This window comes from Plecotus auritus (genome assembly GCF_963455305.1).
Source record: "Plecotus auritus genome assembly, chromosome: 6".
NCBI lineage: Eukaryota > Metazoa > Chordata > Mammalia > Chiroptera > Vespertilionidae > Plecotus > Plecotus auritus.
In genome coordinates, this window is record NC_137773.1 from 111,677,067 (window position 1) to 111,692,570 (window position 15,504).

Here is a 15,504-nt window from a genome sequence, read left to right on the forward strand (position 1 = left end):
ATGCAATTCATTCTACAGCTACTACTGAATTTACATTTGGAAAAAAAACCACCACTTTAATTATGTCAATCCTCAGAACCTAGAAATCCTTGGTACTCCCAGTTTGATCAACTCAGATGGGTGTTCAAATCTCCCTAAAAGTGGCCTCACTTACCCATCAAACTTGCTATCCAATTGGAAAATGTTTTGGGTTCCTCCATGAAGTTTTCCTAGGCAAACATTCAAATGCTCATTCATTCAACAAATATTTGTGGAGCACCCACTAAGTGTCATCATGGATCCTCCACCAAAACAGGGAAGATATGATGCAAGTCATCGCATGATTGTAACAATACAGCTGTAAGCATGAAAGCAATGCTCTGAAATAGCACCATGAGATGCTTTGAGAACATGGAAGAATGGGACCTTATAGTCTGAAGGGGTCAAAGAAAAATTCTTTAATGCACTAACATTTAAGCTAAAAAAAAAAAAAAAAAAAAAAAAAAAAAAAAAAAAAAAAGAGTATAAATGAAGTAGGAATTGGAGCAAATAAAATGAAATTTCCAGGCAGAGGACAGCACGTTATGAAAAGCGGTGAGGTGGAAAAGTAAGGACAGGAGCATGCAGGTAGGAGGGTATCTGTAAGGAGGCTGCCTGAGAAGATGGGAGACAGGCCCAAATCTGTAAGCCTTCCATTTTTTATTTTTTTGTTTAGGTGTGCATATTTATACACTTCTCGAAAAGTGCATGCCTTCTAAACCTTAATGATCTCTTTCATCATCTCATAAAGCATGAAGTACTTTATACCTACTTCCTTCTACTAGGTGTACCGGTTAATGATGGCAGATTTTGTAATCAAAGAAAACACAATAATTTCATGAGAAACATCAAAAGTGTTTTATTCAAAGTAAGGTCCACCGCTAGCTACACATTTCCCCATCTTTCAGGTAATTTGTGGATACCGTCCCAATAGAACTTTTCTTGTTTTAAGGCAAACCATTCAGAGACCCAATTTTCCACTTCTTCCTATGTTTTGAAGTGCTGCTCAGAAAGTGCGTGTGCCATCATTTGAAACAAGTGGTAATCTGAAGGAGCAAGGTCTGGTGAATATGGCAGGTGGGTTAATACTTCCCAGGCAAGATCTTTTAACGTGTCTTTAACTGGTTTTGAAGTGTGTGATGGTGCGTTATCATGAAGCAAAATTACTTTGCTGTGTCTTCTGGCACATTCTGGTCGTTTCACAAACAAAGCATGGTTCAAATTGATTATTTGTTGTCAATAGTGATCAGTATTAACGGTTTCACCTGGTTTTAGAAGCTCATAATACACCACACCTTCCTGATCCCACCAAACTCAGAGCATTGTCTTTTTTCTGAAGTGATTTGACCTTGCAGTTGATGTTGATGGTTGACCTGGATCAACCCATGATTTTGTGCATTTGGGATTCTCAAAATAAATCCACTTTTCATCGCCAGTCACAATTTGATGCAAAAAAGACTTTCTTTGGTGTCATTAAGCAACATTTTACTGATAACTTTTCGGTTTTCCATTTGTCTTTCGTTTAGTTGATGTGGCACCCATTTTCCTTCCTTTAAAATCTTCCCCATTGCTTGTAAACGATGGGAAATTGTTTGCTGAGCAATGTTTAATCTTTCTGCAAGTTGTGAGTTTGACACGCATCTTCATTCAATAATGCTTGTAATTGTTGGTCTTCCAACTATTTCGGTTGACCTGGATGTTCTTTGTCTTTCACATCAAAATCATCACTTTTAAAGCATTTAAATCAGCATTTATAAGTATCTTGAGATGGAGCATGTTCACCATAAGTTTCCCGAAGTATACGATAATTTTTTCTTCAAAATAATGAAAACTTCTCACAAATGCTCTTTTTTTGGCACAAAATTTGACATTTTTAAGCATAAAAATACCTATGATGTTAACACCTTCAGCAAAAAGTTTTGAAGCTTGCTGTCAATACAACAAAATAGCATACATATCAAATCGCATATATATCAACATATGTGTAACTCCATCTTTTGAAAAAAATCTACATTAACTGGTACACCTAGTATATAAAAAACACATGTATTTTGCTAGGATTTTAAATTCTAGAATCTGCAAGCTGCACTAACAATTATTTGCATCTTCAGATCATTCACAAACTATCCTATATAATAAAGAGGTAATACGCAAATTGACCATCACGCCCTCACAAGATGGCTGCCTACTACCAGGCCGGCATGGGGGTTAGTGAAGGATGACCAAACAACTGAACAAGCAGGCTGCGTGAGGCGACCAGGCTGGCAGGGGGATTAGTGAGGGATGACGAAATGACTGACCAAGCAGGTTGCGTGGGGTGACCAGGCCGGCAGAGGGGTTAGTGAGGGACGACCAAATGAATGAACAAGCAGGCTGCGTGGGGTGACCAGGCCATCAGGGTGGCCATGAGGGGCGACCAGGCCAGCGGGAGGGAGGTGCAGTTGGGGGTGACCAGGCCGGCAGGGGGGGCAGTAAGGGGTGACCAGGTCAGCAGGGAGGGTGCAGTTAGGGGCAATCAGGCTGGCACGCAGAGGCTGTGAGGGGCTATCAGGCCGGCGGGGGTGGGCAGTTTGGGGTGACCAGGCAGGCAGGCAGGCAGGTGAACGATTAGGAGCCAGCAGTCCAGAATTGTGAGAGGGATGTCCAACTGCCGGTTTAGGCCCGATTGGACATTCCCCGAGGGGTCCCAGATTGGACAGGGTGCAGGCTGGGCTCAGGGAACCCCCCCCATGCACAAATTTCATGCACTGGGCCTCTAGTCCTATATAATAAAAGCCTAATATGCTATGTGTGCAACCCTTGGTGCCACCGTTGGACCAGTTGCTATGGTGCACACTGACCACCAGGGGGCAGATGCTCTGACTGGTAGGTTAGCTTGCTGCTGGGGTCCGGCCCATTGGTACTGGGCAAGAAGGGCTGGACATGCCCTCAAGTCCTCCCCCAGTCCCGTGCACTCCAATCATGCACCCGTGGGTTCCCTTGGCCTGGCCTGTGGCCTCTGGCTATCCAGAACCCCTCAGGGAATGTGGGAGAGCTGGTTTTGGCCCAATCCCCGCAGGCCAGGCCAAGGGACCCCACCAGTGCAGGAATCCGTGCCCCGGGCCTCTAGTGTTACTACGAAACCCAGGAAGTCTCTGGGAATTGCTGAGACTGGAGCATGTAAGAAACATTTTACTGGGTCAGTGATCCTATCACCAGTTATGCTATTTTACTCTGGAACTGATCAAAGTCTGGCATCTACAATCATTTCAGACAGAATTCTAAGATGGCCCCAAACTGGTGGCCTCTGGACTCAGCATGTTCTGTGTAACCCTCCCCTTGAGCCGTCAGAGCCTGTGCACACCACGGTGCCCTCCAGGACCAGGGTCAGCAAGGAGAGACCTGACGGGGGCTGACCTTTGACCTCACCAGGTGAGCCAGAGACTCACAGATGACAAGGCCTACAGAAGGGCTGCCACCTGGCCAAGGCCCGAGGTGGTCTCTGGCCAACAGAAAGACGAGGAGGGCCTCCGTGCAGGAACCACAGCTCGAATTCTGCCACCCACAGGGGTGGGGGGATTGGCTCGGATGAGACCCCAGGTTGAACCTGCAGGAGACCCCGGGCCTGCAGGACACCACCCCATCTGCAGCTCCCGGGATTCAGCAACACAGCCCGTGCGGGTTTCTCAGACCCCTTTACAAACAACGTTCGCAGCCGCTTTCAGGGTAAACTTGTTTCACAGTGAGCTGTGCACGCGGAGAGTCCCTGACCCTGGTCTCACCCCTGGAAATTTCCTCTGCAGCCCCATGGCCTCCTGTGGGGAGGGGCGGCGGAGGCGTCTCCGTGAGGCTGGGGTCCCCCTGCCCGGCCCGCTTCTCTGCTCCAGGAAAGCAGCCCGAGGCGTGGCCCCGCGGCCGCACGCACCTGCCTGCCCATGAGGCGACACTGGGGATACTAGGGCGCAGCTGAGGCCCCTTGAGAACATCTGCCACCCCCTGTGCTGACCGCAGGCAGGCCCGCCGGTCTAGGGATCGGCCACTGCCCAGGGACCCGCCCCCTTCCCTCGGCCCCGCCCAGGGGGCCAGGACTGGAGGAGCCTGACGACTCCACCCCTCGGCGGACAACCCGGAACCACCGGCCGCGTCTTCTGCGCCTGCGTGACGCGCCGACTCCGCGAGGGCGGGGCGAGCCCAGTGCGCCTGCGCAGAGGCGGCGGCGTGCTGCGTCGTTACTTTTGAACCGAGTGGCGGGAGCTGCTGGGACTCCGCGGAAGCCTGGTGCGGTGGGCGCGCGCCGGCTGCGGGCCTAGCCATGGCGCGGCAGCTGTCCCGGGAGCAGGGCATCACCCTGCGCGGGAGCGCCGACATTGTGGCTGAGTTTTTCTGTGAGTCGCCCGCGCAGCGAGCGGGAGGGCGGCGGGGCGAAAGCCGGGCCTCGGCGTGGAGGGGCGGGGATGGCAGTCCCCCGCCAGCCGGACGGGAGTCTGGGGAGAGGTGGCTGTGGGCTCGCTGGGAAGGTGGAGAGGGCGGCCCGGTGCCGCCGAGGCCCGTAGGTCCTTCCCGGAGCGCCCGGGTAGTCCCCCCACCCCAGCGACGGAGGCAGCCGGACGGGGCTAAGGCCTCAGCGCCCGCCAGGTGGCTCGGTCCGGTGGGGAGCAGGCACTTTGGGAGGCGCCCTTCGGAGGACGTAGGCCTGGTGGAGCCTGGCCGGACTTGTGGGAAGGAGGGAGGGAGAGAAGGATGGGGCTTTCTGGCGCGCATCTGCGGTGACATCCGCTAACTACGTGATCAGAATTGGGACTCGGATTGTAATGGGATGAAATTTGGCAGCGGTAAGATGCGCCTTTGGCGTTTTTCTTTGGTTGCCATAGAAATACAGGTATCACTATCTCTTCCTTAGAAGCAAGATTTTGAGGATGTTTGGTGACACTTTTTACCCACTCTGCTTTCAGCAAGACACACAAACACGTGTGTTTAGACATTGACAGCTTAATACCATAAGCGAAACCCGAAACCGTAGCCACCTCTGAATATGTTTAATTTTAGGGTGTTAGAAAGGGGTAACATTTAACATCTCTTTTGCTTTCAGCATTTGGCATCAATAGCATTTTGTATCAGCGTGGCATTTATCCTTCTGAAACCTTTACTCGCGTGCAGAAGTACGGACTCACCTTGCTGGTCACCACGGACCCCGCGCTCATGCAATACCTAAGCAATGTGGTGGAGCAGCTGAAAGGTATGAGTCATTGGAACAGGTTGAGTTTGGCAGGCCTTCCAGAACCCACGTTTTCTAGCGTCTTGGTGGTCATTTGTCAGCTTTGTAAATAAAGGTGTAAAACAAGTTACCATCTCAAATATAGTGACTCTCCTATTGTGAGTAAGCAAATAGCATATTTATTAGGAATCTGATAGATGGCGTAACAAAACTGTCTCCATCATCTCCCTTAAAAAATGACTTTTGCAGTTTGTGTGGCCAGATGGAACCAGTTGAATTGTACATAATTATGATGGTTTTTATTATCTGTGGAAAAAAAATCACTATATATTCTTAACGATGTATTTCCTGTACTTGCATGGAGTCTAAAGCCATCATTATTAAGATCAAGGAAATAAAATTGTATTCAATGTGGGAACTAAAACTTCAAAGAAATAAAGAAGAAAAAGAGCTACTAAATAATAGAACACACAGTAGAGTGTTCTTATTTTTCACCTATTTCCACTTGTCTTTTTAAAAGAATCCAGCCTGAGTTTAAACAGCTCATTTTTTTCTTTAGCTCCAGAAGTTCCTGTGTGAGCAATCCTTGTTTCCCATCTATCTTTTCCTTCCTTTGTACTTCCATTTGTTTCTTTCCACTTGAGATTCCACTTCCACTTTTTCTGAGTTGTGGGATGTTTCTCCCCATCTGCCCATTGGTGTTCCAAAAAGGGCTACAGTGATCGTTTTGTCAAATTTTTTAATCCACGAATCCTATTTTTTTGTTTGTTTGTTTCAAGTATCTTTACTTTTAAAATCTCATTGTATTTTTGTTAACTTCACGGCTAAATCCGCCCATAGCCTGCCACAGGGCTGCACTCAGATGGTTCGGACTGGAAGCTTGAGGCAGCTGCAGATCTATAGCTTCCCCTTTATTTGATGGGAAGCGGGACATGGCTAAGCTGCATCCATGACATTTCATCTCACATGTTTCTAGACCTTGCTGTGTAACATCTATCTTTGTTTTAGTTAAAACTGAGGACTTACTCATTTTAGAGGTGAATTGTTCAGTCTGTTCGAAAACACCCAGTCCCCCCACCCCAGCGTCCACCCTCTTTGTTCTCACTTGTGTTTTTTACTTCTTTGTTTCGATTTGGATCATTTCCAATTTTAAAAGAAAAAAAATTACCACCTACCCCAAAATCTTCACATTACCATCCAACCTCCTCCTGTTCAGAACTAAAACGATACAAAGTTGTTGGTCTATGCCAGGGGTCAGGAGGCCAGTTCCAGCATATGGCCTGTTTTTTGTACTGTCCGCAAGCTAAGGATATTTTTACATATTTAAAAGAATGTGCAGCAGAGATCTAGGTGGCCCACAGCCTTAAATATTGCTAAATTGTTTTCTGTCTCTTTAAAAAACATACTGCTGATTCCTGAATATACTCCTGATTTCCAAGATTTCTTCAGGGCTCAGTGTCAGTCCCCTTCTCACTGTAGGTGCTAGATGACCCTGTGTGCCCACTCAGACTCCTGCGGCCAGTCTTCCCTAGCTCCGCCCCCATGGAATGCGCCCGGGTATCCTTGTGTGGCCGGTCTCAGGTGCTTCAGAGTCACATACAAACCTAAACAGGGTCATCCCCATTTCGGTTCTCTGCCTCTCAGTGACTACATCATCCACGCAACCAGTTACAAGCCAGAAACAAACGGGGGCGCTACCCTGACTCGCACCTCTTGCTTACGCTCGCAGGCAGTCCAGTTACCCTTAATAGTATAACCACGACATCTCCCTGGCCTCTCTACTGCCCCATCTCCCAGTTTCCCCTGCAAGCCTTGACCACCTCCTGCCTGTGTTACTAGCCAGTGTCCCTTCTTGCCTCCAGTCCATGCCCCTCGTCGCAGCCAGATGACAGTTTGAAATGCATGTATGGGTACATCGCGCTGCTTTAATGCAGTAGTGCCTCCCCAGGTTCTGGAAGTGGCATGTCTTGAATTTGGCCCACCTTGCCAACCTCGCTGCTCTTCCTCACCAGCAGCTGTATTGGCCTATCAGTCCTCCCTCTGTCTTCCCTTTAGAGTTTAAGACCCAGTACCTTCTTCCCTGTTCTTGTGCTGGTTAATGCTGTGGATTATTAGAGACAGACTCCAGCCTCCCCTGAATGAGAGCTCCCTGGGGAGTCCTTTTTCCCACTTTACACTCATTGCACCGTGTAGCTTACCTTCCAGGCAGTTATCACAGCAATGACTTCGCATCTGTTGGTGTGATGCTTAGATCAGCACCAGCTTCCTGCATCCTCGCCATGAACGAGAGGGAGGGCCACATGGTCACTGCCCCCTGCACCCAGTGCTGCCCCACTACATAGGCTGAGATGGGAGCGGGCTAGGCTGTGGATGGGCAGGATTTGTGTGCAGGCTGGAGGAGTGGTAGGTCTGCTGAGGTGGGCCCAGAGGAGCGTTTCTGACACAGTGGGGCGACCCGCTGCCTGTGTGTTGCAGACTGGCTGTACAAGTGCTCAGTGCAGAAGCTGGTGGTGGTCATCTCGAATATTGAAGACGGGGAGGTCCTTGAGAGGTGGCAGTTTGATATTGAGTGTGACAAAACAGCCAAAGATGACAGGTGAGTGTGAATTAAGTTATTTCCACTTCCATGTACTTTTTCCAAAACTTGTTTTCTTTACGAAAATGAGTCCTGGTTATATTGAACTAGTTTCTTTAAGGTAGGCTTTGTTTCTAATATGTGTTGATTTGTTTCAGTCCCCTGGGGAAGAGACTTTTGCTGAGTGGAGCATGTCATTGGTTTGTACAGATAGTGTACATTACCTGCTCCCTTTAGTCTCCGTAGGAGAAGCCCAGACTTTAGTGTCTGTGGGGAGTGTGTGGAGCTGCACGTGGTTTGCTATGTGGGCCACTCAGGGATGTGTTTGAAGGTACTTTTAACCAAAGGGGTAATCCTAGACTCTCCCAGGTTACGGTGCAGCTCTAGTCCTTTCTGTATTGCTCTATGTGTCCAGACCCCCGAGGGGAAGCGCCCACTGTGACATGCTGGTGTCAAGCACTGTCTGGGGCGGCTTAGCTGTGAGCTCAGCACCGTTTCTCAGGGAAGTTGCGTTTGTTCTGAAGCCTTTGGTCTATATTAAGGAACGTTTGGTCTTTAAGAACTATTTGAGGCAGTAGGCATTAGGCATCACTAAAAATGCCAAATGATTATACCCAGCACATGTTTTCGATACTACTGGCTGTTTTACTTTTCAGAGGTGGTGGCTTCCTAACTTGAACACCTGACAGATATGCTACGCATCTGATACTAGTAGATGAGTGGGTAGGATAAATGAAATAATGACATACATGGTGCCCCTAGGATAGGTCCTAAGGATGTACTGAGACTCATTTAAAGGAAAACGAACTTCTTAAAGTTTACTTAATTGACTTGGAAGCATTTCACCAGGTAAATAATCCTATCAATGTTTGAAATAATGTTGCAGCTAGAAAATGAATGAATTGGTTTGGTTTCCTTGACAGTGTACCCCGAGAGAAGTCTCAGAAAGCCATCCAGGACGAGATCCGCTCGGTGATCAGACAGATCACAGCCACAGTGACCTTCCTGCCGCTGCTGGAAGCTTCCTGTAAGTAGTTACAGTTTCTCGCAGGCTTAAGAAGACTAAGCTGCGGCTTTAAGAATTGTCCCTTTATTAAATGTGCTCTTAGCTATCCATATGTGCTGTGAATGGGGAAGAAGGCATTCTAAAGCAAGAGTTATGTGATGCATATCAGAAAATGTGGAAATGCTAAAGGAGAGGGCTGAAAGCATTCAGCAGTCTGGTGTCATTCCTGTCACCATTCTTGCTTTCTGCATGTTCCGTGTACATCACAGCTGTGATGATGTCTGCTCTCCTGGGTGACTCCTTCATGCACCAGACAGCTCCCGACTCCTGAGCAGCACGCACGTCCCGCAGCTCACACGCCATTTCACGTGATGAGACACTTGGCAAATATTTTATAATGGTTTTCTTGTTATAAAAACAAAACTTGAATTTTTCATAAGATAACGTAAAAGGAGTGCGGTATTTTCTGCACTAAAATAAATTTCCATTGAGGAAGAGCGATAACCTGGTGGGTAATGAGAGACCAGGCCAAACTGTCCTCTCTCACACTACCCGTCATTCAAATGGAGACAGGGAGGGAAGGTTACGAGAACACAATGTACTTCAATGATCTTATCCCCAATTTAGGTTCGTTTGACCTCCTGATCTATACAGACAAAGATTTGATTGTCCCTGAAAAGTGGGAAGAGTCCGGACCCCAGTTCATTGCCAATTCTGAGCAGGTCCGCCTGCGTTCCTTCACGACGACAATCCACAAAGTGAACAGCATGGTGGCCTACAAAATCCCTGTCAATGATTGAAGGAGCCGGGGCCTAATGGAATCCCACACGTTTGTTTCCTGAGACCAAGTCAGCTGTAGTTCTTATTTTGTTTCATTGATTACTTTGAGGTGGGAAAAAGTTAACATTGTACTTCACTGGACTGTACGTATTGTTCCATTTGTTGGTGCCTGTTTGGCTTTCTATAGGGTTGACATGATTTCCATAGGGTTGATCCCATCAGCACTAGAATGTCAGCTCCTTTGAAGGTGGAAACTGGAGATGGGAAAAAGTCTGAATATTCAGAATCTTTGTTTAGTTCGAAAGTAACTGATCAGCCACTGTAACAGTATTCCTAGCAGGTCTTTTTGCCATTTATTTCATTTGTATAGTTTCCATATTGAAAAACCCCCGATTACTTCACTTTATTGTATATAATTTACACTTATAAATCTGTCGCCATTTCTCCTGTTTCAATTCCGCTGATACAGAGCTCTTAATGTCTTTTTGTGTTTTATAAAATCAAGCTTTAAATGACAATGATAAATAAAGTTACATGTGCATGTTTTAAACTTGCCCTAAAATATTTTTACACGGGTGTGGTGTTATTCCAGTTAACTAGCGATTAAGGTGGACTCAGTACAGTAGTTCCCCATCGGGTTTGGCTTTCCATGGTTTCAGTTGCCCACAGCCAACCACAGTCTGGAAATATTAAATGGACAATTCCCGAGATAAGCGGTCCATCTGGCACTGAGGTTTTAGTTGTGTGTAGTGTGACAAGACCTTGTGCTGTCTAGCTCTGCCTCCCTGGGGACAGGAGTCACCACTTTGTCCAGTGTTTCCACACTAGTTCTCCCAGCCCATCAGTCACCTAGTAGCTGACTTAGTTATCAGATTGACTATGGAGGGACCACAGTGCCTGTTGGGAGCTGCCCATTGCCTTCACTAGCAGAAAGGGGTGGACAAGGAGTCTGGAAGGCTGGTCAACCTTGAGGCTCTGGCATGGGTCAGAGCCATACACCCACTGTCTAGTTGAGACAAAGGGAGCTGAAGCAACTTCCACCTTTTAGTCTTATGTAAATCCTTGCTGATGGGCTATCACTGAGCTATTACTGGAATTGCCTGCCTAAGGGCTATGGGTGTATCCCAGACCTGAATAAAAAGGATGGCAAGGCCAGAGCAAAGCGGAGTCCTTCCTTGGGCTTCTGCCTGGCCCCCAATTTCCAAATTACTATTTCTTGTCTCTTCAATTTGCGCGCGGCCTCCTCCAGACCCAAACTCTGAACCTGAACCCTGAACCAAGCAGGACGTGGGACACTCACAGTGCCTGTGTTCAAGTCACCCTCATTTACTTCATTATGGCCCCCAAGTGCAATGGTAGTGAGGCTGCCAATTCAGAAATGCCAGAAAACCATAAAGTGCTTCCTTCAAGTGCAAAGGTATGTAGGTGTAGGCAAAACCATTGTACGTAGGCTGTGGTACTACAGTTTCAGGAATCCACTGGTGATTTTGGAACTATCGTATTATCCCACAGGTAAGGGCTGGCGACTGTACAGCAAGTGCTTTCTTGTGCCAACTAGGGTGTAGGGCCTCAGGATACAACGAGTGAGTCTTAAAGATGAGGTTCCAGCCCTAACCGGTTTGGCTCAGTGGATAGAGCGTTGGCCTGCGGACTGAAGGGTCCCAGGTTCAATTCTGGTCAAGGTCATGTACCTTGGTTGTGGGCACATCTCCAGTAGGAGGTGTGCAGGAGGCAGCTGATCGATGTTTTTCTCTCATCAATGTTTCTAACCTACCGTCCTCTCTGTAAAAAATCAATAAAATACATTTAAAAAAAAAGATGAGGTTCCACAAGAGGGTGATGCCTTGGCCTGGCCTTGAATGTGGCTGACTGGAGGAATTAAAACATTCTAGATGAGCTCACACAGGTCTGACAGCCCCTGAAGGACCCTCTGCCTGTGCTACCAGTCCCTCTGCCCAGGCCACCAGTGAGATGGAGAAGTCAGGCCTCCAGGAACGTTTCCATGGAGACACGCCCATCTGGACTAGCTGGCTTTTGCTGTGTAGGTCAAGCCTTTTCCCTGAGAGTCTGCAGGGGACTGCGGGCGTGTCTCCTTCCCATGCGTGTGGGCAGTCATGTGTCTCATCTCCCACTGAGGAGTGGTGGCTGTCTGAACTCTGACACTTCCCGCACTCCAGAGCCCATTTCAGTGGCCAGGAAGTGCTCTCCCAGGGAGATGGGCGGACGGAAATCTGATGGACGGGATCTCAGATCTGGGGCTGTACACTGTTTCTGTAAAGGGCCAGGTAGCAGACAGCTGAGGCTGTGCAGGCATGTGGGCTTGTACCACTCCAGGTGGCCCTGGGAGGCTGGCAGCAGCCTCAGACACCAGAGTGGATGAGCACGGCTTCGTGCACTGACATGCAGACAGGCGGGGCTGACCTGGCCCGTGGGCTGTGGCTGCTGACCTGTTATCCATCATATTGGCTCTTTGGGTCACAAGTATTCAACCCCCACCAGGCTCAGAGCATTTGATTTCTGATATTTAAGGCTCATAATTTCCAACATCACCTGTTGCCTCCATCCATGTCTCAAATTGGATGTCCTCCCTGACACATTGCTGGCTATTCGAGGACACCCCACAGTAATTCCCATCGGCTAACCTCAAAGGGAGGTTCTTGGGGATATGGTGCATGGAGAGACGAACCAGCATAAAGGCTCTACACCTCCACTTTCAATCACTATCAACCCGTAGGCTGAGTCAACATTATTATTAGAATGCATTCGAGTTTCTTAGGTTCATTACCCTTCTATACATTTTAGAATATAGACTCAAAAATTATTAGCTTAATAATGTTGGTGTCCACCTAGACATTAAAAATTTTTTTTTTTACTTTCTCTTTTCATTTTGTTGCTTAGTCTGTAAAAATGTATCTTAATTTTATTATACACTCAAGATCAGAATAGCTATATAACTCTACACTGTAACACCTGCATTTTCCACCAGATGTCACTAATGTAATATTCATATTAGGATGAATTTCTTTTGATGCTAAAGACTATAATCAGTTTTTCGTGTTAGAATTTAACATTGAGATTTCCGGCTACAAAAATACAAAAAACATCGGGGAAATACAGCATCTGTTTTTTGCCAAGCACTTTCACATGAATTATTTCTCTTAATGCTCATGTTTCATGTGTCCAGAACAAATTGGTTTTCCTTTACTGAACCTGACTACCTACACTTTCCTCAGATGACTGACCAATGCATGGGAAGAACCAAAAGGTAAGAGACTTTATCCTGTACCTTATCTGCATTGTTTAAGAATAAATCAGGTGTGAGTTTGTGAGCAGTTGTGACCACAGTTTTCCAACTAATCAGAAGAATTGTTCATTAAGTAACCTCAATTACTCTTAGGGGAATTAATGTTTTGGCTAATTGTGTAAACAGTTTATATTACTTTTTTATTAAATGTACAAAATTACATTTCAAGTTATTTTGTTCGATGTAACCATGATAAAAGCTTGTGTTGGAAAACCTATGGAACAGAACTTGTCTACTGAACTTCAAATTCTATTAGTTCTCTGATCTAAAAACATCTTTTGAGATCTTTCCGTCCTTCATGAATATGACTCCGCAAGCCAGCAGTATTAGCCGATGCTTATTTTAAAAAATCCAATTGGGAACGCTACTTAATCTCCATTAGAGTTGACAATCCTGCTCCAATCTGGCAAAAACATTGTAGCCCTGGCAACAAAACTATTAGAAAAGGCCTGGGGAGAAGAATGTCAGCTGACCTCGGACAGTTTATGTGACCATTCCGCCTATTTCTGTCCTCTTGCCATTTGATCTATTTTTATACTGGAGAAACATAATATTTCCATTTATTTGTATCAAGTCCATTCTCATCCACATTTATCTGCACCATTTTGCTAGGAAAGCTCGTTTGCACAAAGGAACGTCATCAGATCAAAATCTTTATTGTCTTGGAGTCTTATCTGCTGGAAAGGGCTCAAAGCCGCAGGGCCTCCCGGACTCCATTTCCCTGCAAGGAAAAGAGCTCAGCTGTCTTAAACAACCATCCAGAGAGGGACACATCCAGGTCCTTTCTGAGCAGCAGCTCCCTGACCAAACGAGACGTGGGGTCTGTGGCTTGCAAGGCTGGGTGTGTGGCATCCAAACCACTTCATGTCTAAGCCACAGTTTGGGAGCGCCGAGTGCAGCCAGGGCAGCCAGTAGAGCTCTGTGGGAGTGGCTCAGAGCTCCCAGGGTCATGAGCATCTCCTGTAGGTGCTTCACACCTGTCCAGCCTGCCTCCGCCCAGCGAGTGGGGCCGGGTTGGTGGGAAGAGGAAGATGGACCACTGCCCCACAGCCTGTGCTCATGTCTGGGGAGAGCCAGGCAGAGAGAAGGAGGCAGTCTGAGTCCCAATGAGGAGTCCCCTGGAGGAAGGAACAGCCCAGGACCTCAATCCAGGGCTGGGAGAGAGGGGTGTAGAGGGAGAAAAAGGCCTCCATCCAAAATGAGGGTTCAGAGGTCAGCTGCTGCCGCATGAGTCCCAGAGGACAGCCATGATGAGGAAATGTTTACGGGAGAGACGGTCCTTCCTAGAATATCTTTAGCTTGATTTGTGGCGGGGAGGGGCTCAGGCCTCCAGTTAGTCCCTGACATGCTGATCTCAGTCCTCAGAACAGCCCCAGAGGTTATCTTCCCCATTTCACACATATAGACACTGAGGTTCGAGGAGGTTAGGGAATCTGCCCCATTTCAAACCCCAGAGTGCATGCCCAGCCCGGCTCCAAGCCAACTGTCTCTCCACTGTCTCCCCCGGTGCCTCTGCGAGACCAGAGAACAAGGGAGGGCCCAGTGGTGTCATGTGAGTTGACCTAGATAGCATGTGGTCAGGGAGCTTTAAACATTTCTGTGCAATTACATAATGTAGTTAAGTCATTATGTAATGTATTTCTCTGATTATTTGGTGTATTTATGTAATGTAATTAAGTAATTATGTATGTATTTTAATCTGTATTCAGTAAAAGATAATGTTATCATGAGCAAAAAATTTTTAAAGTACACATTCGATATTTAAAGAAAAATATATCACTAGGAGTATAGGAGATATGCAAATATAGAAAAATGATGAAGATGGTTCAAATAACGGGTGGGGTATGTCTGGCCCGAGGGCCATGTGAGGCCCAAGAAATCATTTGGTGTGGCCCTGCCAAGGCATTAGGGGTGGGTTAATTAAAGGTTTGACCAAATATAGCAGGCTAATTTTGTGTGTGAGTGTGTTTTATTATTTTATTATTTTTTTGCAGGCTAATTTTTAAGTGGATCATTTTTTATGGCCCTCGAATGATGTTATAAATATCCAAATGGCCCTTTGCGGAAAAAAGGTTCCCCACCGCTGGCACAGAAGGAAGGCCCAAGGTACCTGGGCCGGTCCAGCGTGAGCCTGGGTGGGCCAGCCCTCAGCAGGCAGCCCGCGTGCTCACAGGCTCCTGCTCTCACCATCCTGGCCCCCTGCTTCCTGCCACACAGTCCCTCTGCAGCTGCTGGGGGGCAATTGGCCTTGTGCCCAAAGAGTCACACAGGACTCCAGGCAGCACCCTGAACCAAAAATCCACTCCTGGTCTATTTCTTACCACTAACGATGCCCAGTCATGATGTCCAAAATAGCTCACCAGACTGTTTCAAATGAACACAAAGGCTTAATCAACAACATAAAAATGTGCCAAATATGAACAATATGAAAGAAACTCCTTATTATCCAACTTCCCCTCAAACTAACTTCATGTGCAAATGAAAGCCACAGAAATGAGAGTCAAGGCCTCTGTTCCCAATTTGTACAGCTGGCCCTGCTCAGCGGAGGGTCTGGCTCAGCCTTGGTTCCGGGGCTGCAGCTGGTCCCCGCCTGTCCCTCACAGGAATGGGCGGGGCTTCGTCAGCCT

The 15,504-nt window shown here is 47.2% G+C and overlaps 1 protein-coding gene across 2 annotated transcripts; it reads left to right on the top strand.

Moving 5' to 3' along the window:
* Positions 1 to 4,171: 4,171 nt before the first annotated feature.
* MAD2L1 (mitotic arrest deficient 2 like 1) lies at positions 4,172 to 10,131 on the top strand. Of its 2 annotated transcripts, none has more exons than XM_080676901.1 (5): positions 4,172 to 4,382; positions 5,087 to 5,233; positions 7,688 to 7,808; positions 8,711 to 8,814; positions 9,421 to 10,131. In XM_080676901.1, the coding sequence occupies exons 1-5, from the start codon at positions 4,310 to 4,312 to the stop codon at positions 9,591 to 9,593; spliced, it is 618 nt and encodes a 205-aa protein (XP_080533027.1). In that variant the 5' UTR covers positions 4,172 to 4,309; the 3' UTR covers positions 9,594 to 10,131. The 2 variants fall into 2 exon arrangements, with proteins under 2 accessions (XP_080533027.1, XP_080533028.1); XM_080676902.1 differs by lacking the exon at positions 4,172 to 4,382 and adding an exon at positions 4,385 to 4,829.
* The last annotated feature ends 5,373 nt before the right edge of the window (positions 10,132 to 15,504 follow it).

What these genes read in the sequence shown, in the direction of transcription:
- MAD2L1 (XM_080676901.1), top strand. Translation starts at nt 4,310, where the DNA reads ATGGCGCGGCAGCTGTCCCGGGAGCAGGGCATCACCCTGCGCGGGAGC. An exon ending in AAAACAGCCAAAGATGACAG is followed by an intron (nt 7,809 to 8,710) that starts GTGAGTGTGAAT and finishes TTTCCTTGACAG; the next exon opens with TGTACCCCGAGAGAAGTCTC. An exon ending in GCCGCTGCTGGAAGCTTCCT is followed by an intron (nt 8,815 to 9,420) that starts GTAAGTAGTTAC and finishes TCCCCAATTTAG; the next exon opens with GTTCGTTTGACCTCCTGATC.